The sequence below is a fragment of the Globicephala melas genome, chromosome 11 (assembly GCF_963455315.2).
Source record: "Globicephala melas chromosome 11, mGloMel1.2, whole genome shotgun sequence".
Classification (NCBI taxonomy): Eukaryota; Metazoa; Chordata; class Mammalia; order Artiodactyla; family Delphinidae; genus Globicephala; species Globicephala melas.
This window is the reverse complement of record NC_083324.2, coordinates 69,218,306-69,241,905: the sequence shown is the minus strand read 5'-3', so window position 1 is coordinate 69,241,905 and position 23,600 is coordinate 69,218,306. Positions and strand designations below refer to the sequence as shown.

Sequence of the window (23,600 nt, the reverse complement as noted above, 5' to 3'; positions counted from 1 at the left end):
ATTTCAGCTGCTGACAGAGTAGAAGTGAGAATCCCAGCCCTTCTCATCAGACTTCTTCCCTTCTTCCTCTCTTCTCCCCTCTACTCCACGTCCCCCCATGCACTTTCCCTCCTACTCCTTTCCCTCTGGCTCCGAGGTCCTCCCTGACTCAAGTTCTGTCTCTCCCCAGCTGGACAGCTGGGGCCACAGCGGCTCGAAGGCCTCACTGTCCGTCTGTCCCCACCTCCCTCCGCTCCTCACTGCCTTTCTAATTGCTTCTCCCTCCTGGTCTCTGTTGTTTCCATGCTGGCTGCGGGCAGAAGGGGCCGGGCTCAGGTGTGGTGGCTGCCTGCCCCTCCCTCCCCCTGCTGCTCCCCCCGCCTCCGGAGGCCCCTCTCCTGGTGGGCACTTCTGTGTCAGCACGGAGCCACTGCCTGTCGTCGCAGTGCATGGGCAGCATGGCCATTAGAGAGACCTTCTTGGTGGGGGGGGGGGCGGGGGGAAGGCCGGGAAGGCCAAGCCGCCTCTTGATGGGTCAGATAGACGGCTGGATGGTGGGGTAGGATCCAAGGCACAAGAAGGGGTCCCTCCTGCAATGGAAGCATACCCCAGCTGTCTCTTCTTCCCCCCACCCCCCGGAACTGACCCTCCTCCCATTTTCCCACAACCTCCCAACCCAGTTGCCCAAGCTGGAAATCAGGGCATCATCCTTGACTCCTCCCCCCTGCCCTACCCTCTTTAGTCCATTTCCAAAAGCTGCCTGTTGTCCCTCTGTGCTCCCCGCTCCACCCCCTCCATCGCTGCTCTAAGTCACAACTGCTGCAGTGTCTCCTCTTGGCTGGCCTTCCTGCTAAGCAGTTCTCCTCACGACTGCCAGAAGTTTCTGTCTAAAAACACAGGCGGGTCTCATTGTCACACTACTTAAGATCCTTTAAGGGGTCTCCGTCACCTCAACGTAAGACCCAACTCCTCCACCTGGCCCTCCTGCCTTTGCAGCCTCATCTCCTACTCTGTCCCACACGCCCTTTATACTCCAGACATGCCAGTCTGTTCCCAGGACCACCATACATTTGTGTATGCTGTTCCCTCTGCCTGGAATGCCCTTCCCCATCTCTTCTCATCTGAAAAATTCCAGTGCCTAGAGCAGTGCTTGGCACACAGTATGTGCTCGATTAGTATTTGTGAATGACTGATAGACCTTACTCATCATCTAGCCCCAGTTCAAATGTCTCCTCCTCTGGGAAGCCTTCTCTACCTGCCCTAGACTTATCTGCATCTCCTGTGTGTTATTAGGACACCTTTTATGTATCCCTTTTCCTACCAGAAAAGAAAGCAGACCTGTTGTATCTGTCAGCTGTTGCTGAGTAACAAGCCACACTCAAAGCCAGTGGCTAAAAGCAGCAATGTTAAGCTGGGCTGGAGTAGCTCTGCTCCCATATCTCTCATCCTTTTCCTGGGACCAGCACCTAGCTCAGGCATATTCTCAGCATGGCAGTGGCAGAAGTGCAAGAAGGCAAGAGGAACTGTAAGCCCTCTTGAAGCCTAGGCTTGGAACTGAAACAGTATCACGCCACCCTGTTCTACTGGCCAAAGCAAGTCGAATAGCCAGATTAAAGTCAAGAGTGGGGCAATACACTTAGCCCTTTGTGGGAAGCACTTCAAAGTCTTATAGCAAAGAACATGAGTACGGGGCATCGGGTGGGCAGATTTGGGTCCCCATCAGTGTTTGAATCCCTGTCCCCCTTCTTATCAGTATAGACGAGTCATGTCACCTGTCTGAACCTCAGTTTTCATGGGTTGTTATGAGAATTAGAAGAATTCATTCATTCATTTACTCAGTACATATGTATTAAGCACCTACTCTGTGTCAGGCACTGTTCGAAGTACTGTGGGGTCGTCAGTGAAAGACATTAGAAAATGAGGCCCACTGCCTTTCATTGAGCATTTACTAAGTGCTTACCCTAGAGTGGGCTCGGGTTGTATTGGGCCAGGTGTCTGCCCCCATTTGACGTCTGCACTCAGTAGATCACCAAGAGAGGCCAGAAGAATAGGAGAGTGAGCTTGGCAAGTTACTTAATTTGCTGCGCATCAGTTTCTCCCTCTGGAAAGTGGGATTATAATAACACTTGCTTCATAGAGGTATGGGAAGAATTCATCAAATAAACAAGTATTTATTGGTCATCAACTATGTGCCAGGCACTGAAGAGAGAGCAGGGGACAAAATAAAATCAGCACAGGATCAAATAAGGTACTACATGAAAATGCTTAGCACAGGACTGAGTTCATAGCACACACTAACTGTTCACGATTGTTCCTGTTGCCATCTAGTCCAGTTCTGTCATTTGACTGATGAAGAGACCGAGGCCCAGAGAGGGTGAGGCATTAACCCAAGTCACACAGCGAAGACAGGATTGGAACTAGAAACCAGGTTGCCTGATGCCCAGGCAGGGCTCTTTGTATTTCACCACCCACTTCTACTTGGAAAGGGGTCAGCTGGGAGATGAAGAGTTGGCACAAAGGGGGTGGGAGGTGGGGGAAGGACCAGCCTGATCCACCCTTGCTCTCCTCTCGGCACTCGATTGAGTGAGGCAATTTCTGTTGTTATCACACAACTGTGTGCACTAATGGAGCAGGGAGAATCCCCAAGTACAGCGAATCCCATAAACCATTCTCCCCAGCCCTGTGACACTGTGCCATTGTGTGTGTACTGCTGCTGGATGTGTGTGTGCGAGGGGAAGTCGCGTACTGACCCCCTACTTAGGCTTTGCACAGAGTGATGTTGAACGAGCCTCCTTCTTTCAAATCCTGTGCACCTGCACAGGTGGTGGGGAGGCATCCGTGGCAGGGGATCCTGGCTGGGATAATGGTGCCCAAGACGAGCAGGGAGAGCCACGTGGAGAGCTGGCTCTTCGGGTAGAAGGGAGTTTAAGAACCTTCTCTGCCCATTTCCAGGGTCTGTAGCAGAGAGCGGGGCCCGACACTCTGCCCCGACTGAAACTCAGATGGGACAGTGTGAGCTTTGGCTTAAGAATCTGAGATTGGGGTCAGTGGGAAGGTGGGTACTTCAGGAGGCATTGGCCTCCCCATCCTGAGATTTCCGTGTCTTGAAGGATCTGGGTCCTCTACCTCAGAACCAAACCTTCATTCCCCCTACATCACAAGGTGGGGATAAAATGGTCCTTCTACCTGCTACCGAGGTCTTGGAGACCACCTGTCAATTCAATTGAATAGGTTTAGGTTGGGACTTTGGGCACTCGGTAGTCAGGGGGTCTGGAGGGAGGGGAACGAGAGGAGTGGGGCCAGTTCTCTTATCAGAACACCTGGGTGACCAAGTCCTTTTGTCACAGGCGGGCTGTCCTTCCCAGCAAGTGATGATTTCTAGAGCTAGAATATAAGCCCTGTGCAAGCAGACACTTCTTTCTGGCTTATTCACAGTGTACACCCCGAGTGCCCAGAATAGGGCCTGGTGCACAGCGGCTGCACAATTACAAATGGCTGAGGAAGGAGCGAAGAGCCCATCACAGAAGAGCACGAAAGCGCCCTTTCCCTGCCCTTTCCTCAATGACGAGACCCAGAGGGATAGAGTTGTCTTCCCAAGGCTCAGACTGGGGTCTCACCCATCCCTGGACGCTCGGGAGTGACTGTTCCTCTCCTGGCCACCCCTTAATCTTCCAGGAACCTGGAGATTTGAGTGGGAACAGCCTATGACCAGCATGGAGGGTGTGTGAGAGACAGCTGTGGGTGGGAGAGGTCAGGGAGGCCTGGACCGGCACGTATCAGCAAGATGGTAGGCAGATGCTGGGGAAGAAGCCCTTTAGTGGGTAATTTCCTAATTAGGAAAACAAGTGGCATCGGCCAGTGATTTCCACCCATTAAATCGTGTGACCCCTTCTCGTCGTCCCACGGCGTCGTGTGCGCCGAGCTTCCCCTCTGCCTCCAGATGGAAGAAAACCGCATCCTTTTGTTCACCAAGCACCCTCGTTCCTGTTTCTCTGTGAATATTTTGGTCCCTGTTTGGTGACCCTTCCAGGCCTGACTTGGTATACATGATTTTGGTGCAAATACTGACAAGGGCTCAGGATTATACAGCATCTGTGGGGACCTCCAGAACCCTCAGAAGAAGTGGATGGAGCAAGGCCATGCATCTCCTCCAATGCTTGGGAAAACCAGACTCACACCAGGCTGCATCCAGCTACCCCTGCCAGGAAGAGCTGGGTTTCTTAGTTCGCGTTCCCCAGAAGCAGACCCTGAGACAAGGATCTGCGTGTAAGCAGTTTATTTGGGAGGTTGGCTCAGGAAACACTGATGGGTGGTGAGGGTGGAGGATGGCGAGACAGGGTAGGGAATGCAGCCAAGAAGGGGTGGGTTTTTAAGTCACTTACCCCTGGTGCCAACTGCAGCTTAATCCTGCTGGGGAATCCAGGAATCCAGCAAAAACATAAGCCTCAGAGTTGCACCAGCTGGGTGGTGAGTGAGCTGGGGTATTTATACCCTACTCCAGCAGGCATTGGTTGAGGACCTCTTGCATTGGGGATGGGGAGTGTTAATTCCCTGGCACTCTGGGCCTACCATGTGGGCAGGCTAATTGGCTTTGGTACAAGAGAAGCCCTCAGGGAGAAAGATGCAGTTGGGCACTGTGGAAAGGGCAAGGTCAGGGCAGCGTGATGTCTGCAGCACGGAGCTTCGGATCTCATTGAGTGAGACCCACACCCCTGCCCCACCACCCTCAACTAGTGCTTTTTGCAACAAATCTCACTGAACCACATGTTCTGCTCTTTTTTTTTTTTTCCTGGAGCTGGTGTTTGCAGAGACCAGATCAGCACACAGTTTCCAATCTGGAGGTCTTTTCAACAGGCAGGTGAGGAAGGAGACACTCGCTCAATGTGTATGAAATTCCCCAGTGGCTTCCCCAAGCATCTCCCTGGGTCCCCTCCCCCTCTTCACTCAGTGTGTGTTCCAAAAAAGCAAGCTCGTTTTAGCATGTGTCTGAGGGAGGCCAAATTAGGAAGGTAAGGCTGAAGTAAAAATAAACTCACTTAAGCATGCCAAAAATAAATGGCTTTGGGATTATCTGCTGTATTGGACTATGCTATCTCTGTAGAGAGTGACCATGACTGCTGGGTTCATCTGCTGCAGGCGAGCAGGCTGGAGGCTGCCCAGATGGCCACCAGAGTGGGGCTGCCATTGAAGAGTTCTAGAAATGGGACCTTCAGCCAGGGGCAGGATGGGGGCGGACTACATGAGGAAACACACACGCTCTGAGAAATGGGAACTGTTTGACAGCATTTGCCCCAGTCTGCTGTTTCTCCAGGAGGTTCATAGGTATTATGATGGTGTGGGGAGAGACAGATGAAAAAGAGTTGTGTGGTCAAGTTAGTTTGAAAATGCTGGAATTGACAAGGTTGAAAGTTTATTTACTGCAGACCTTCTCCGATCCTTTACAATCCAAATCAGCACTGTGATCTTCCAAAAAAGGAATGTGGTATATATAAATATAAATGTTTCTATATATTTTGTTTGTTTTTGCCAAAACACTATGGATCATGAAACCCTTTCTTTCGTGTAGAGTTCTTAGGACTTCCGTGAGGGCCCTACGGAACGTTCTTTGGGAATGCCATTTGGCATTTTTCCAGAGCTTTTTCATACCCCATTCTCGTCAAATCCTATTAAAAACAGGACACAGGACTGCATCACTTCTCAGCTTCAGATCCTCAAGTTTCCCCAAGCCTGTTGGGCGACGCTCAGACTATCTTAGCCTGGAATCCTGGACCCTCATGACCTGGTCACTGTTTACCTCTTCCGTATCCTCTCTGGCCAGGCCCTCTACTCCCGGTAACTCCTCAGGGTGGCTCTGGCTCTGCGCTTGCAGACTCCCAGGCCTTTGCACATACTGTGTCGTCTGTTGGGAGGGTCTTCCCTCTAACCCCCGTCTGCTTGGTGAGCTCCTGTTCATGTCTCGAGACTCAGCCCAGCCATCACTTTGGGGAAGTTTTCCTTGATCTTGTCACCAGCTAATGAGGCGTTCCTGATCATTCTTAAAACCACAGCCCCTGCCCCCAGAGTGATCTATTCCCCTCCCCCACTTTATTTCCCTCCTTGACTCTTACCACCTTTGCACAGACTGTGCCATTACCTTATTTGTTTCGTTTATCATTTGTGATCTATCTCTCACCTCCAGGATATTGGCTTCAGGAGTCATGGATCACTGTCCAGACTGTTCTCCATTCACAGGGCCTCGCACGTAGCAGATGCTCAGAAATATTTGTTAAATGACAGGATATGGTAAGCACTTCCTCAGCTGTTCTGCCTTAATCACTTCAATGCGCGGTTGTTATACAATACTCGGGCTTGCAAACAAATATTTGCCCAGCTCCCTGGCTTCTCCGGGGCACCTGCTTTGAGCCCCGCCGCTGCATCCCAGCAGTTAATAAGTCCCTGCCACTACTGACATGCTGAACAGTGGCTGTTAGAAGCATCCGTCTTGATTCTTATAAACAGAGAAGCCAGCTCTCCTCCTGGCTGAGCTGGGAGACAGGGGACTGGATCTTGTGAGCCCTGACCTTGTTCAGCTCAGGGCCTCTCTCTTTGTTTCTCTCTCGTCTCCCTGGCTGACTGTCGTCCCACCCCGTGAGCATGCTGCTACAGTTGACTTCTTCCTGGGCAGAAAGCTGCAGGAATTTTCTCTCCCTATGGGCTCTGCGTAAAGGGTGGGGTCCTGGCATACGCCAGGTGGGTGTTTCCTGTCCCAGTGTGGCTCGGAAAGTGGATCCAGGAAGCTGTGGAGCAATGATGAGGTCTCAGGAGGGATCCAGGGTCTGTTCTGTGCACCAAGGGGGAGAATCCAACAGGGCTGAACTGGGCCCAGAACCAGGAGTAGGGACCCGGCCTGGGGGTGCAGACAGTCTCTGCCACCAGGTGTGTCCAAGATATTGAAGGAGACACGACAGTATTTCATGGAATCTAAGACTCCTTTGATTAGAAGAAGGACTGTTATTTTTCGTATGACTAAGAAAGTCACGTCGCTGCTGATTAAACTTGGACATGACATTGATGGTAAGATGCATTCCTATTTCAGAGATGTTAAAATAAACATCTCAGGATTGATGAAATGTGGCACTGCTGTCCACAGGAAATGGGGGCGGCAGGAGGTTAAGTGCCCACCTGGGCATAAGAGGAGGAAGGCTCGAGGTCTTGGGTTTTGCAGGAGCCAGAGAGTTTGTTCTAATCTTCCCAATCTTCCTGAAAGAAAAGTAGACAGGAGAGATCACGTCTGCTGACAGGGGACTGGAGACTTCGGTCAGTGCTCACAGGAAGCTGGGAGGGGTGGGGGAGCCCTGTGCCTTGATGATCTGGCCCCTAAGGGTCTAGAAGTCTGACATCAGCCAGGGTCCTCTTCCCTTTAGGGTCCAGTTGACTCAGGGGTTCCAAAGTGACTCTTAAAGGCCCCTCACCCACCCACTCTGCCCATCTCCTGTGTAGCCACCCTCCTCGTCCCTCCCTCGCCCTTCTTTTCCCTTCATTCCTCCTCCTTTCTCTCTGTCTCCACTTGTCCTTCCTTCCTGCCCGTGACAGTTATAATTATTTGAAACCTATACACTTGTATTTCTCCTTTATAGAAACCCCTGCCTCTGGCTAGAAAGGATCATCGTATTAAAACCTTGGATCACGGTATCAGCCGTCCTTGCATCCCCTCATCCCCCTTCTCCTCTGCCAGGAGCTGGCCGCATCACCACTGCCCCACACCTGGTTCTCAGTCACCCTCTCAGTGGCCTCTTCCTCTCCCATCTGCCCCATGTGCTTCCTGGAACACCCATCATTCCTCTTCTTGAAACCCCACAGCACCTCCCTGCTGCCCTAGCATCTCACAGACAGGAAGGAGGCTCGGGGCAGGACGCAAGCTGCATGGCCTGGGTTCGAGTCCCCTCGCCCCTTATGAGTTGTATAACTCGGGTCAAGTTACCAACCGTCCCGCCGCCCCTACTTCCTGTGGTTAACAAGGCCACATTCCATCAAGGCTAAGATCTTTATTTTAACATCTTTGAAACTGGAACACCTCCTACAATCCATGACATGTCAAAGTTTAAATAGCAGCGAGATTTCTTTTTTGGGGATACCAAAATTAACAGTCCACTTTCTAATCTAAATAGTCTTAGATTTGATGAAATGTAATGTCTGCTTCAAAGGTCGTGAGGATTAAATTAGCTAACACGTGAAAAATTCTTAGCACAGTCCCTGGCACATGGTACGTACCCCCCAAATGTTGCTGTTATTATTACTGACACAAGAGTAAACTCCATCTGACCTTCGTGTTTTCTTCAAGGTCTCCTCTCATCGTCCCCACTAATGGGCACGATGACTCTGCTCTCTGTGCCCTCCTGCACCAGGTCCCCTTTGCCCATCTCCCCCCGGTCTCACCTCTTCTCCCGTGCCCTGGGATGCCCAGTCGCCTCACGCTCACTTATATTAATTAGCTCCGCCCTTCCTTCTTGCAAAAAGGGAATCCTGGCTACACGTGGGCTGGCCCTCTCTGGTCTGTAGTTGGCCCCATCCCGTCCAGTGTTAACCTAGGTGTTTGGAAGGCTTTCCCCTATGTCTGCTGTGTGAGTCTCATCTTCCTGATGCTCCTTGGAGCTGAGAGCCCTGTCATCGTCATACACTTACTCCCGAGCTCTGCCTGCCACCAGGCCGGGCATGAACAGGCCATCAGCGCGGCTGCCAAATCTGAAAGAGAATCTCTGTCTGCCCTTGACCTTGCTCTCATTTCCACATGGCATTCTGGGCATGTGTCTGTGGGTTTATTATTGGCTTCTCATGCTCGACTGTGAACTCCCTGCGGCAGTGGCCTGTCTTCTCATCATGTGTCTCAGCACCCAGCCCGAGGCCTGGCGTGGTGCAGTTGCTCAATAAATGTTCGTGGGCTCCGTAAGCACTTCTTAACTTACTGACGGGGGATTGCAAATGTTTGCAGAATTGATATGCATATTCTTATCTTCTGACTGGTTTGTTGATCACCTGAGGGGAGAGGGTTTGGGGGCAGGGGTAGGACGGGTGACTCAGCTTCTCGAGGACTGAGGCTCATGTGTCAGGACAGAGACGGGGGGCTCCTGGCAACCGTCGGGATCTCCAGCTTCGCCTGGCTTGATGCTATTCTCATTTTATCTTCACAAAATCCCTTCCTGCTAGATAAGGGAACTGAGGGCTGGGAAGTCAAAACATGTGCTCTAGGTATGTGGCTTCCAAACTTCTTTGACCACGTCCCACGGTAATACGTGCAATTCACATCTGACATGTACACTCGCCGCCTACTCCGTGTGGCACGCTTTATTTTCTGTGCCATTTTATTCCTCCCTCTGCTCTTTCATTATGTTTTAATGCCAGACACAACCCACTACACTGAGTTTATGACGCACAAATAGGTCATGACCCACACTCTGGCCCAGTGTCCCTGAGCTACCTCGTGTGGAGGGTGACCGTCAACTCAGGCTTGCTGGACACAAAGCCTGTGCTCTTTCTAGTGGGCAGTCCCGCCTGGGAGACGAGGGACAGAAACTCACGCTTATTAAGAGAGCAAGATTATTCTTAGAAAGGAGGGGGGATGTTCCATCAGAGCTGGGAAGGAAGTTCTGTGGGTGTAACGTTCCTGTCTGTGTCATTCAAGAGCAGAGAGCCTGCTTTGCCTGTGGTAGGCGCTCTAAAATGTTTGTTGACTGAATGAGTGAGTGAATAACCCTCCATACGCCTCCAGTGCAGACCCTGCAGGTGGAGGGAGAATGTGGCACACTGGTTGCCGTGGTCCTTAGAAGGAGGGCATTTCAAAGTCCTGGGGTGGAAGGAGACTGGAAATCATCTTGATCACCCATCATTTCACGGCTGTGGGAACTGAGGTCCGGAGAGGAGCCGTGGCCTATCCCAGATCATGCTCGGGTCACTAGCAGAGCCAGAGCTGGGAGCTACCGTGTGCTAGCTCTCAGGCTGGTGCCGAGACGGTGTGGTGAATGGGGAGAGTCCAGACGTTAGGGTCTGGAACACGGTGCTTCTGCCATTACTCTTCCTATTATAGCGTCATCTTTGAGCATTTGTGGGGCACTAACTTCATGCCAAGTACGGCTTTAAATGCCTTACATACATTAAGCCCTTTACTCCTCAGGCCAACCCTAGAAGCTAGGTGCCCTTATAAAGCGTGTTTTCCAGAGAGGAAACTGAGGCACAGAGGAGTAAAGCGGCTTGCTCAAGGTTGCCCACTAGCTCGTGGTGAGGTAGGGATTTAAGCTCATGCTGCTGGAGGCTTGGCGGGGCGAGCAGAGCCTCTCCGGGCACAGGAAAAATACCCGGGTCCTCTGGAGTGGATCCCCCTCCCACACTGTAGGTCAGACCCCTCCAGAAACCTCCATTCCTACGGCATGTACTAGCTGCAAAGGGAGAGGGTGCGTGGCTGATGGTGCAGCTAAAGGTAGGAGGCTGTGGGGCGGCAGAGAAGGGGCCCTCGAGGGGGGCGGGGCAGGACGGCGGGGCGGAAGACCCAAGCCTGGCGCCACCCCTTCCCCTGTGGTGCGTCCTTGGGCAGGAGAAACAATAGCTGTTAAAATTTATAGAGTGCCAGCACTGCGCACGCATTATCGGATCCAAGACTAGGAGGAAGTGGGGACTCAGAGGGTAGGAAACTAGCCCCAGGTGACAGCTGCGGAAGGGACAGAGCCAGGTTTGGGCACCAACTTGACCCGCCTCCTGAGCCTCTGCTTTCAGCCCCGGTGCTGTCCTGCAGTTGAGTGGCCTGATCCACACCCCAGCTTCCTCATCTTTCCAGTGGGGAGAAAGGCTCCCACCTTGAATGCTGGTATGATAGCCATCAGGTGTCTGGCTCGTAAAAGGCCCTTATTCGCCTTCCTGTCGTCATGGCATCAGAATCAGCATGCCTGGCTCCGAGTTGTGGCTCGAGGTTTAATCAGATGCAGATAGAATCTGGAAGTTTTCAGGGCCTGCGCGTTTCCTGAGTAGATCGTTAAGCATCCAGTAGAGGCAAGACCAAAACGACAAGTCAGAACAAAACAAGATGGCCCCAGCGTTTCTCGGCAGGTGCAATGTGCCAGCCACTGGGTGGGGTACTTTCTCCTGTAAGTCCTCATTTCCTCTTCAGAGCAATAAGTGAGAAGCATCGTTCTGCCCGATTTTCAGATGAGAAAACTAAGGTTTAGAGGGTCTCAAGAAACGGCTCATCCCTAAGAGAGGCCGTTTGGTGTTAAGGCCAAGAGCGGGAACTCTTTGAGGACCCCTCCCCCAGCTGGCTGTGTCACTTACCTTCTCTAAGGTGGAGCCAGTCTCAGCAAGCCACCGTGAAGATTAAAGGAGATACCGTGTGCTCAGGGTTTAGTACGCGTCTGACACAGAGCAAGTACTCAGTAAACGGTAGTCATCAAAATCTCATCCATGTTACATTAGGGTACAGAAGACAGGGGGGTGGAGAAATCCCTCTTTAGATAATGAACTAAACCAAGTAATGTGAGTCTGACTCAGGGAATCGTTGGACACATTGGGAAGCAATTATTAAGAGCCTACCGTGTGTGGGATGAGTCCATGCTCTTTGGGTCTAGCAGAGCTGCTGAGCCGAACCAAGCAGGCATCAAACCCTGGCTACTGACTCCAAATCCAGGCATCAGGGTGTCCCCCCAACACAGGGAGCCGACACGAATCATTACCGTTTAGGGACCATCGACTGTCTTGTCAATGCCAGGCTTTCTAAATTGATAGTGGTACCTTATCTGTTGCGTGTTTTATACTTGGAAAACAATGTACCCCTTCAAAGTATAAAACTTAAAAGGTTTGTGGTCTTTTCCTTTCAGATTTACATCCGCACCAGGCAGAGTAGGGACAGTTGGTCCTATCTGGCATCTGAGACAGCTGAGGCTGAGAGAGTAGAAGTGAGTCTCCCAAATTCTTGGGGCCTGTCGCTGGGAGTGTGGGGGGCAAGCACTCTGATTTCTGAATCAAAGACTCCTCACTACCCCAACCTGGTCTCCTTCTCAAAGGGAGGCATGGCTGACCCCAGCTTTGGGGTCAGTGACATCTCGGAAGAGGCATCTTCTAGTAGGGCTGGGACAGCATGACTCAACCATTCGCTGCAAGCTGTCTTTTTTGCAGGACATTTAGGAACTGGCCTGGGGGTCCGCTAGCGTGCTGGTACCTTCCCAGAGACCAGGCACACCTTGCTTGCAATCCCGAACACCAACTGAATGAAATGCCCGCTAAGCCTGAAGAAGAGCTCTGGCCTCTCCTCTTGTCTTAGCCTCATAATTTTAGAATATAGGGGCTGCAGGTTTAGGCTCCAGTGCACACTGTTTCTGGGGGTATCTTTTTTTTTTTTTAAATGGTTCCATTCATGCTTCAGACAGCCAGCAGATTCATTCTGGTCAGAGCTCTGCCTTCAGTTCAAGTGCCGGTGTAAATCTCTGTGTGAAAAGAGAACAAAAATGGATCTGGGTGGTTTTTATTCTACTTGGCAATTGGCTGGATAAAACCGTGGTGGACCGACAGTGTCCATGGAACACATCTTATCCTCGGAGAGAGGAGGCTGGGTTTCCAAGCCCATTCTGCAGCCGAATACGTGTGTGACCTTGAGTCAGGCATCTTACCTTCATCCCGTCTCTGCACAGGATGCCCTCCCAGGTTCCCTGTGGCCCTGGTGTTGTAGAAATGGACACAGTTCTAAGCAGCATCCAGGCCCCTGGAAGGACGTGGACCCTTCGTTGGGGGCCCCTCAGAGCTCAGGCCCAGCATGCAGGATCCTGGATGTTGAGATGGGGAATGACTTGGGGCCATTTGCTCCAGTGGCCGTTTGGCTACACCCTTTAAGGTCTGGGTCACTTGGGCCCCCTCACATATCTATGTGTCTTGGGGCTCCCTGGAGAGTCACAGCTGGGACCCCTAATCCTCGTTAGGATGCATGAAGTTAAGACGGGGCGGGCGGGGGGCGGGGAAGATGAATGATCCCTGTGCAAGATGAAACCCACAGCCAGCCCCACTGAGGGCCACCCTGGAGGCCACCAGCCCAGGCCGCTAGCCCAGTGATTCCATAACAGCACCCTGTCAATCAGGACCCCAGGGCGTGCTACGTTCTCGTCCTTCTTCCCACCCAGGCAAGGGGAGGCTTTTGTGTGGCAACTTCCTGATTTCACATTTTAATTTTCAAAAAGGAAATAAATTCTCTCCAGACATAGCTGTAATTGACTTTGGAGTTGTGACTTTATCATGCAAATGGTTATTTGTGGACTTTTAGAAACCCGCGTCATGGAGCGAAATTACATATTTAGAGACTTCCAAAGCCATGGATTAAGGTCCCAACAGATCCTAATGATTCCGTAGGTGCCATTAGGGTATAACGTGAAAATGCATATTCAGAGGATGATTAAAGAGCAAATGAGCACGCGCGGTGAAATTCCTTGTGGAAAGTGGTGATTAGACTCACCGTGAGGCTATTTTCTCATGTTGTTAGGGAGCTCACTGACCAGCCCTTGCCCTGCCCCCTGCCCCACAGAGCCCTGGGAGGCTCTGCTGATAGGTTATAAACAACCACAGACACGCCTGAAGAAGGAGAGACTCCCATCCCTTGCAGAAGGAGCCTGCTGGCCGCTTCACTGCAGCCACCAGAGAGCTCTGGGACTGTCCTCAAAGATCCAAGGGCATTTTCTGCACGTACATCCTCCCCCTCCACCCTGGGCCACCGTGATGTCACATACCCTGGAAACAGTACAGTGTGAAATCCCTTTGGCGGTCAGCGAGGGGCGCCCCCAACCAGGTCAGGAGGGCGGTTTGTAGGGACAGCAGCTGTAGTCCTGAGTAAGGTTTGAGACCCTGGTTTAATGTCTAATGTGTGTGTGTGTATGAGATTTTGCTTTTTTCACTTAACATTTTATGATGTTTATTGTCCCGTGACTCTAAATGTTTTTTAAAATATCATTTTTAATATTTGCACCAAAAAAAAAATACTTGCGCCTATATTATTAGTAACTTCTAGTCAGTAGAGTAATTTTTGCTCAGTGCAGAAAAGGCAAAAACCCTCACAGAAAAGTACAAAGGAAAAAAAACCACCACTGCCCATAATTCACATTTTCAAGGGTAACGCAGTTGATATTTTTGTATATGTCCTTCACATACATTCTCTTTCCAAACCTGTAGAGATTATTTTTGTTGCTATCAGGCTGTCCATAGTCTTGGTGGCCTACTGTTTTCCTGAGAGGTGTAGTGATTATTCCCCAGCATTGGTGAATACTTTTGCACTCATTGTTCTCAATAGCTGCAGTCCAGGGCACTGTCTGGATTATTCACGCGATGCCTGATGGTTGGACCTCTAAGCTCCTTCCATTTTTTTTGTCATTATAAACAACACTGTGATGAACATCCTTGTGTGAAAACCCTTGTGTGCCGCCATGGTTTTCTCCTTGTACATTGCTGCTTTCACTCTCTTCCAAAGTATTTAAGGAAGGGATTTTTCACAAAGGTGTGGGCAGAACTTGACAGATCAACAAGGATGTCAGGCACCCAAAGACTAGCAGTGATAGGAGGCCTTTAGTTACCTACCCCCAGCTGGACGTGATCAGGAGAGGAAACTGAAGTGAGGGGCTGAAGCCAGAGAGAGTGTGAGTAGAAGTATCCAGCCTCGCTCTCCTCCTATCCTCTCATTGGCCAAGCCCAAGTGGAAATAGAGGGAAAGGGGTCTGGGGGATACAGTCTATAGAGGCCAGGGTCCTGGAGCACAAAGCTGGGTGAGGAAGGCTGCAGAGAGGATGCGGTGGCAAGCAGAACAGTCAGCTCAGCAGTGGCCTCTAGGCCCCAGGAGGGGAGGGCTCCACCCTCCATCCAACCCAAAGGCTGGGAGCTAGATGCCACAGTCTGGAGAGAAGGGATGAGGATGAGAATGGGGGGACGACAAGAGCCGACATCCTCTGAGGGCTCACCGGGGCCTCCTCTGGACCCCTACACGCAGACTGTTCCCATAGTGAGGGTTAAACAAGGCTACGTATCATACATTAAACTATTCTACAAGATACACTTCATCATTATCATCCTCACAAAAGCCCTGAGGCACAGAGAGGTTTAAAAAAGGTCTTGATCGTACAGCTATGAGAAGGCAGAGCTGGGAACAAAATCTGGGTCAGTGGCTCCGAATCCACCGCCCCGGACCCACGATGGGGCCAGTGGGTCACTGATCTCAGGCGAAACTGGCTGCAGACCCAGCTTTCCAACCATCTCTCTGCTTACCCTTTCTGCGGCCACTCTCTCCAGCCGGCGGATCAAGAGAGACCACACATACGCCGCAACCTGGAGAGGAGCCCCGCAAAGCCCTGAATCCACTCCGATTCTATTTTCTCTCTGTGCCTTGGAAAATAAAAACTGCTGAGCGCCTGCTATTTTCCTTGAAACTTTGTAGCAGAAATCTTCTCCTGGGCTCTGACCCTGGGAGTCAGCTTTCAGCCCAGAGCACATTTTTACTGCCAAGTTATTTCTGATTCTTTAAAAGCAAAAGCGGAAGCAAAAAAAAAAAAAAAAATGTCTGGAAGGAGCAGGCTGTGTTGTAATGCAACGTCTCAGCAAAAACCCCTGGCCTCTGGGCCCGCGCTCGGCTCCCGTCCTGACGGTGAGGCTGAGAGACGTCTTGAGCAGCAAAGGGAGAGCTCAAGGCTGCAGGCAGCCCCTGGTGCTATCATTTCAGGCACGTGAGAGGGAGAAGCGGAGAAGATGACGTGAGGTTGGAGGACAGGAACACACAGCCAGGGAGAGGAATGGACGATTTACAGATCTGACTTTGGACGTGCAAGGGCCCCACTCCTCATTCTAAGTGAGCTGCCTCCCGGGGCATCCTAAAAATGCCTTGACTCTGGATTTGTATTTAAAGTCACCAAGAGCCATGCGTGTGTGCACATACGTGCGTGCGTGCAGGGTCCATGTGAAGTTGCTGGGCCCGTGTTTGTGAGTATGCCTTTCTGGGAGTGTCATGAGGGCGGGTACCATATTGGTTTTGCCCACCTGTATCTCTTCAGCGCCAAGCATGCGTCCTGGAACGAAGCAGGTACTCAATACATGTTTGTTTGGAGTAGCTTTGAGCACCTACATGTATGTGAATAGTCCGCGTGCAGGGTTCGAGGGGATATGTCTGTGCATCTCTGTGGATGGTGCCCCAGAAAGTCACCTCCCCAAGGACAGGGATCTTGGTCGGCTCCATTCACCGACACACCCCAGTGCTGTGCTATGTCCAGCAATACCGCAGTGCTGTGTGCATCTGCATGTCTGTGTGGGGTTCTCAGTTGGCCGATGAGCGAAAGAGATGTGTGAGAATGAGTATCTTTGGATATCGAGGTGCCTGGGAGTATCCGGGAGGGACGGATCTGCATCTGGGAGCAAGTGTACATGCTTGTTTGTTATGGGAAAAGACGTAAGTGTAGATAGCGACATGGTGACTAGAAGCAGAAACACCAGAGAAATATCTAGAAATATCTTTACAAATATGTCAGGCTCCTCTCTCACAGGCTCTGGCCTCTTTGCCCACGGCCCTTCGCGTGTCTGGATTCAGATCTTAACTGTAGACCCTTCAGCCACAAATGCAGCTTAGATTCAATTGTGATGAAGGACCTGACGGCAGGAAGCTGGACTGCTCAGCACAGACACTCGTTACTTACCTCTGGCCGTGACCGCGCTTCCAGCTCTTTCTTTTCTCCCATTTACACTTTGTTTCCCTGTTCAGTCTCTCCAGGCTTCCCTGACGCTCTGGAGGAGTCTTTAGTGTGGACTCAGCTCTGTACACACACTGTCATCTGGTCTGTGTCCCCTCTGGACAGTCTGGACTTTGTCCCCCTTGCCTTTGCTCCTCCGGTCTCCACCACACCCTCCCAGGCCCCTGGTACCTCGGCACCCCAGTGGACACTCCGATAAGCGATTATCTCCTTCCTCAAGGTCAGCTCCGTCTCAGGATTCACCCCCAACAGTAAGGATGATAAATGGCTGTTGTGGTCCAAGACTGGCGAGGTGACATTTCTCTAGCCTTCCAAGAATTCCCTGTGTGCCCACTGTTGCTGTCCCGAACTTGTTTTTTTTTTTTTTTTTGATCATCCTAGCTTCCTGGGGAGCCCAAGGCCTTCTCTGCAAAGGCCATGCATCAATCCTGAAGAAGACAGGAAGGCAGGGTGGAGGTGGGAGTGTGTTACAGAAAATCTAGGGCATCTGCTCTGCAGTCTCCTCCACGTAGACGTGGAAACTGAGGCATTGTCAGACGCTCAGCTCCCTCTTCTCTCCCCTTCCTTGTCCTAGTGTAAGTGCATTCTTTTCTGTTTCACTGTGCATTCTGTGTAGCACAAAGGACTTCACAGATGCTAATGTGGTAACGAGTGACTCCCGGAAAGGGAGAAAATAAAGCCACCAGACAGGTTTGAAAGCAGGTGTCTGGGTCGGGGTCGGGACAGGAAAGACCAGGAAAGTGCTGGGGACGATCAGGGATTGATGAGGACAGCAGGTACAGTCCAGAGGGCTTGGAGGAGATGCTGGAACAGAGAGGTGCTGAGGTCCTCAGTAGGTGGGAACTGGGGAGCGGTCTGCTCATCAGGGTCAGGGTTAGGGACATCCAGAGGAACTGCCGAGGGGGCTCTCAGGCTGGGACAAGGAACAGAAGCAAAGGTGAAAACAAAAGCACAGACTTCTGAGCTAGACAGGCAGGTGGGCTTGGGCCCAGAGGGGTCTCACTTTGGGGTGCTATAAACTCTTCTCTGTGGCAAGCCCCTTTCTGCCGAGTCAGGTAGGGGACTGAGGCCTCTGCGTCGTGCTTCACAGATTGTAAAGCTCTGTCATGTCCAATAACCTTATACCAGCCCCTGGAGGCACATCAGGTGTATAGAACTCTTACGTTATAAATTGAGAAGGCACAGAGTGATTGGCTGGTGTTTTAAGGACATTCAGCAAGGAATTGAAGATCTGGGGCTATTAGGTCAATTAATAAGCACCTACTGTGTGCCAGAGGCTTCTTAGGTACTGGGATTAGAGCCAGGAACCACATAGATGGAATCCCCGCCCTCAAGGATCTTATATTCCAGAGGGAGGAAGCAGAGAGTCACACACAAACTCATCAGTAAGATGCTTTTGAGTACCTCTGAACAAGATAAAATAGGTTAGTGTAAGGGAGGGTGGCAGTACAGTGGGCTTGGGGTTGGGGCCCTGTGACCAGGGTGATCAGGGGTGGCCTCTCAGAGGAGGTGGCGCATGAAATGAGATCTGAATGATGAGGAGTGGGTGTGTGAAGACTGGGGCGGGGAGAAGGATCCGAGCAGAAGGGATAAGTGTAAAGATCTCAAGACTGGGTTGAGCTGCAGCCAGGGAGTCTGCAGCTTCCTGTCCAAGAGCAGGACTGGGGGAAGATGCGGCTGCAGGGGTAGGCAGGAGCCGGACCACACAGGGCCCGGTAGGCTGCAGTGAGGTCCGTGGCTTTTATCTCCTGTATAGCAGGAACGTCTGAAAGGTTTTCAAACAGTGGGCTGACCTGACCTGATTCTGGTTTAGATAGATCCTTCCAGCTGCTCTGTGGAGGACAGATTGGAGGTGGGCCAGAACTACAGGACGGAGATAAATTAGAGGATAAATGTAGTGATCCAGGCGAGAGATGATGGTGACTTGGTCCAGGAAGCAGCAGTGGAGGTGGTAAGAAAGGATCAGATTCAGGATACATTTTGGAAGTTCCACCAACAGGATCCAGTGATGGATGGGATATCAGGTGTAAGGGAAGGGGGAATCAAGAGAAGGTAGGTGGGTGTATGGTGGGGCATTTTAGAGATGGGGAAGTCTCCGAGGGGGGCAGGTTTGGAGTGGGAAGAGGGAGTTTACTGTTCTGTTTTTGTTCAAGTTGCCACATAGACATCCAAGTGGAGATGGCAAGTTAGTAGCAGGATGTGCAATTCCGGCAGATTCCAGGGGAAAGGTCTGGTCTGGAGGTAAAATTTCAAGAGTCTTCATCAAATAGAAGGTGTTGGAAGTTGTACAACTGGATATGATGACATGGGAAGAGAGTGTAGACTTAGGAGAGAAGAGGGCTGAAGGACGGAGTTGGGGCAATATGATGACTAGAGGCTTGGGAGCTGGCAGAGAAGACTGAGAAGTTGCAACGTGTGAGTTTGGGGATAAAGCAAGGGAAGATGGGATGGGGTCATCAAATGCCAAGGAGAGAGATGGGGTAAGGAGAAAACAGAGGATAGGCTGTTGGCTTTGTGACATTGGGAAGTCATTGGTGACCTTGACCAAAGCCTCTTCCATGGAGATGTGGGATTGAAAGCCCAAGTTGAGAAGTGGGGGTGAAGCAGTGGGGACAGTTAGCGAGTGAACCTTTATCTGGGGGTGGGGAACAGGACAAGGAAATAGAGGGGCTAAAAAGCAATGTGGAGTCAAGGGAATGATTTTTTTCTTTAAAGATGCGAACTACTGAGACATGGTTGTTGACTGGGTTGATCTAAATAGAGACAGTGCTGATGCAGGGGACAGAGGGTATCATTGCAGGAGAATCTTTGAGAAGATGAAACCAGATGGGATCCTGTTCATAGGTGGAGGGCTTGGTCCTAGAAATCAATGGGATATATACTTTTTCATTTTAACAAAACGGGAAGCAGGGAATGTGAGGACAGATGTAGGCAGGTGGGTGACGTATGGGTAGCAAGAAGAGACAGGTCTTTGATGTCATTGATTTCTCTGTGAAGTACACATCAAAGCCATCATCTGGAGAGGGGGGTCAAGCAGAGATGATCATTTGAGAGATGAGAGAAATTTTTGAAATAATTTTCTTGGAGAGTTGGAACGTAGATTTACTAGGAGAGTATAGAAACGTTATGTGGCAGAGTTCAATATTCTATAGAGAGAATTCCTAGAGAACAGTTGAACGATGGGGTGCAGGTGCTGAACAAGTGGATGGTGCGGGAACAAGCTAGGGTAGGGGTTTCTCCAGATGAGTATGAAGGTGGGGGGGGCCAAGGACATCAAGAGTGCTAGGAAGGGGATGGTTTGGGGGCTGAAATCTGGGCTGAGTGATGATGGATTGGGAGGTCTCAGTAGGTGGGAGTATTGTCAGCGCAGGGGTCGTGGAGTATGACAGGGGACAAAGTTAGACGGGGATCCTTGAAGTCAGGCATTCAAGAGTGAGGGAGTTATTGGTGATGACGAGGTCTAGAGTGTGACCATGTGTGTGGAAAGGGCAGGAAAAGATCTTTGGTACTGGGGGCGGGGGGAGCAGGGTGATCAATGAACCGAGAGGCCAGGGTGTGGAACAGATCATCTGAGGGATACCAAAGGCGTTGAGAATGACGGCAGGAACGGCGGTGGAGAGGGAGAGAGAGAGACGGAGAGCTAAGTGCTGAGGTCAGCAACTGATGACTAATCCTCAATTATTGGAATTTCAAAGTCATCTAGTGAAGCGGTTTTAAAACAATTTGTCAAACTCTCAACTCTTGTTTACAGGAAGCATTTTGAGGCAGCTTGAAACAACTAGGAGAAGTAAAAGCATATCTACTATTGGGAAGGGGGTAGGGGAAACTGAGCCCCTTATTCCCATCTCCACTCTGAGGGGCCTTTGGGCGGGCTCCATGGAACCTTCCAGGGCACACGGTTAGAAAACCACTGATTTAATCCAATGCCGCTGATGTTTCGTTTGAGGAACGAGCGTTATCCAAGGTCACCCTGGTAGTTAAGAACAGAGGCAAGACTGGAGTCCAGGCTTCCCGTCTCCCACTGGACCTGGGTTCCATAACTACTCCAAACCTGTTTTCCTATTCTGTGTTGTTTTTCCCTGAGGTTCCTAAACAGTCTGTGCTGTAAACACAAGACTGACAACAGCACTAGCAGGAAGCTCCCTAGCCTGTCCCGAGGGAGGTCCGTTTCATTTTGTCTGGCCTTTTCCAGAACTATAGGACAACACTGTCCTATCACAGTAGGAGGCTAGGCTTGGGTGAAAGCCAGGCTGGGATGGCTGAGGGACTCACCCAGCTACAGGGTCTGCCCTTGGGGGCCCAGATCAGGGTCCAGAGATTAACTGCAACCTGGGACTTGACCACTTCTGGCCTCTTAGAGCCTTGGCTGGACATGGGTGAAGTCGGGACCCGGCTGAGTGGACTGACCAAGTTAGACATCAGCGTGGCTGAGAGGTGGAAGCCAGCAGCAAGGCAGTGGGACAGAAACCAGACCCCAAGAGATGGAGGAGGGTCTGGAGGAGGGGAAGAAACAAAGGTGGAGGGCTTTCAGAGACGCTGGAGAGCACAGGGGCTTTCCATAGGTCCCATGGGGCTTACTGGTAAGTGAGGTGCTGGATAGGAACTGTATATCAGGGAGCATGTCCAGCCCCGTATGTCATGAGGGACATGGAGGCCGAGGGCAGTACTCAAGTCCAGCTGGGCATCGCTTCATGATTTTGAGCCATCTGTCCATGCACAGTCGACCCACCCAGCCTGGGATGTAGGAAATAGTGTCTGTGCCCCAAATGAGTCAGGGTACAAGTCAAGACTCCAAATACAGCAGAGCACCCACCAGAGAAACATGCAGAAGGCCCTGGCGGGAGGACAGGAGCAGGGGGCACTCTTTCCCGTGACCCTGGCCTTAGTTCAGGCCCAGTGCACAGAGGACCTTAGGGTGTCCCCTGTGCCCTGAAGCCCTTCCCTCAATGTCAGCAAGACCCAGCTCCCTCACATGTCCCCTCCTAAGAGAGGACCTCCCTGACTGCCCCCAGGCCTCATTCCTCTTTCCCCTCCCAGCCTATAAGCTGTTCTCTGTTCCCGGAAGCACATACTACGCCCTGACCTCTTAGAACGTACGTATTTACTGTTACTGTCTACCTTGCACACTGGCAGTGGACTGGAAGCCCCCAAGGCTGGAACTGGGCTTCCCTGCCATCCATATCCCAGGACAAGGGGCTGGCTCAGCAGTGAGTTGGCAGGGGTGGCCCTGTGGCCCCTCTCCTGCTTCTCTACCCCCAAGGGCACAGTTGAGTTGTGGGCATCCCTGCTCTAAGTGCCTCACTGCCCTGTAGAGCTGTGTCTGGGTCTGGGTCTGCAGGGAGGCCGACCTCACTGTCCAGGCCCATCCAGCCCCTCCTGCCTGGGGGTCCTGTCCCTCCCAGCAGAGGAGGAGGCCCTGGCTGCCATGCTGTGATGGTCACCCCCTCCCTGGGAACAGACTCTTACCTGAGGGCGGGTGAGCCGCGCTGGGCCCCTGGAAACCCCAGGCTGGTTGTATCAAGGCCGATAAGCCTCAGTAAGTGGCTCTAACGATAATCAATTGTTTTCATTCGAAGTGAAACAACTGGCTGCAAGGAAGCTCTATTTACAAACCGCACACACACGCTAGATCCATCTTCCGTTAAATTGTTGCACACGCTGATCTGATTTGTCCCGGCAGCTTCCATGTGCTTCCTGCTCAGTGCCAGAGATGGGGCTGGGAGGGGAGCTGGGCCGGGACGGATGGAGCAGAGGGGAGCTGCGGACTGGGGGTGGGCAGCTGAGCAGGAAGGAGAGGAGGCTCTAGAACAGACAAGGCGGGGGGGGGGGCTCACCTCCCAGCTTCACCCACCTTTGAGACTCAGGTGGGGGCTCCTGTGAGAAATCCTGCCCTAATTGTCCTCCTCCTTCTCTGATCCAGGAGAATTAGTGGCCTGGCTGGAAGGGACTTCAAACCACAGGGTTGGAACCCTGGATTTTCCAGAGAGGAAAATAGAGACTCAGAGAGGGTAAGTTGCTTACCCAAAGTCACACAGCAAAATAGTGGCAGAGTAGGGTCAGGGCCTGGGACACCAGAGGCCCACCTGGTATTCTTTCTAGGCACTGCTGGGGAGGGAATCTTCTCTCTTCCACAAGGTGTTGGCCTTGACAAGGGCTGGGCACATCCTTCTCCTTCCCTGCCTTCTAAGCACACTCTGAGATGGGCCCCCAGTGGACACTGTTAAATGAGTGAAGAGGCGTCCATGGAGTCCCAGGGAGGGAGAGGGGATATTTTGGGGACGGAATAGACCAGATTGAATAGACGAGGCCCCAGAGAAACGGTGAGCAGCAATCTTTGACCACATAAGGCAGATCATGCCCTCCCCTGCTCCAGATCCTGCCGTGGTTCCCCAGTTCAGTCAGAGTAAAAGCCAAAGTCGTTCCAATGGCCCACAAGGCCCTATGTGATCCTGTGCTGACACTGTTGCTACTCCTCTCCCCTCTCACCACCCTATGGCCACATTGGTCTCCTTCCTGTCCCTCCTGCCTGCCCATTTTACAGGTGAGAGCCGTAGACTCTGAAGGAGTCAAGGCCGTGAGGCATCACTTAAGGCTGAGCGAGATGGCAGCCAGGGAGGGTGGGAGGTCAGGCAGGATGCCAGGGCAGGCAGGTGGGCAGCAGACAGGGCCTAACACCTGTTCTCCGAGCCAGGGAGCAGGTCTCCGGCAGCGGGGTCCTCTGGTGTCCCTGTCCTGGCAGGGCTAACCTGAGGGGTGGCTGCTGAGGGACCCCACAGCACCAGCCAGGGCGAGCTCCAGAAGGACAGCGGGGAGCAGGCAGTGTGGACGGGGGTCGGCAGGCTGAGAGGGGCCACAGTAGCAATTTTTTCATGTGACTGTCTTGAGAGTGACTTGGGACTC

General features: G+C 51.8%; 1 protein-coding gene across 3 annotated transcripts in view; it reads left to right on the top strand.

The window, feature by feature from the left end:
- The window catches only part of LRFN2 (leucine rich repeat and fibronectin type III domain containing 2), a 176,774-nt gene that overhangs the window by 62,553 nt on the left and 90,621 nt on the right, over positions 1-23,600 (top strand). The window contains exon 2 of one of the 3 annotated variants that reach the window (XM_060308399.1): positions 22,621-22,708. The exons of 1 other annotated variant lie outside the window; for it this stretch is intronic. In XM_060308399.1, coding sequence (XP_060164382.1) covers positions 22,621-22,708 — 88 coding nt within the window. Of the gene's footprint in view, positions 1-22,620; positions 22,709-23,600 lie in introns of those variants that run through there. One more of the 3 variants, XM_060308400.1, reaches the window with a different exon arrangement.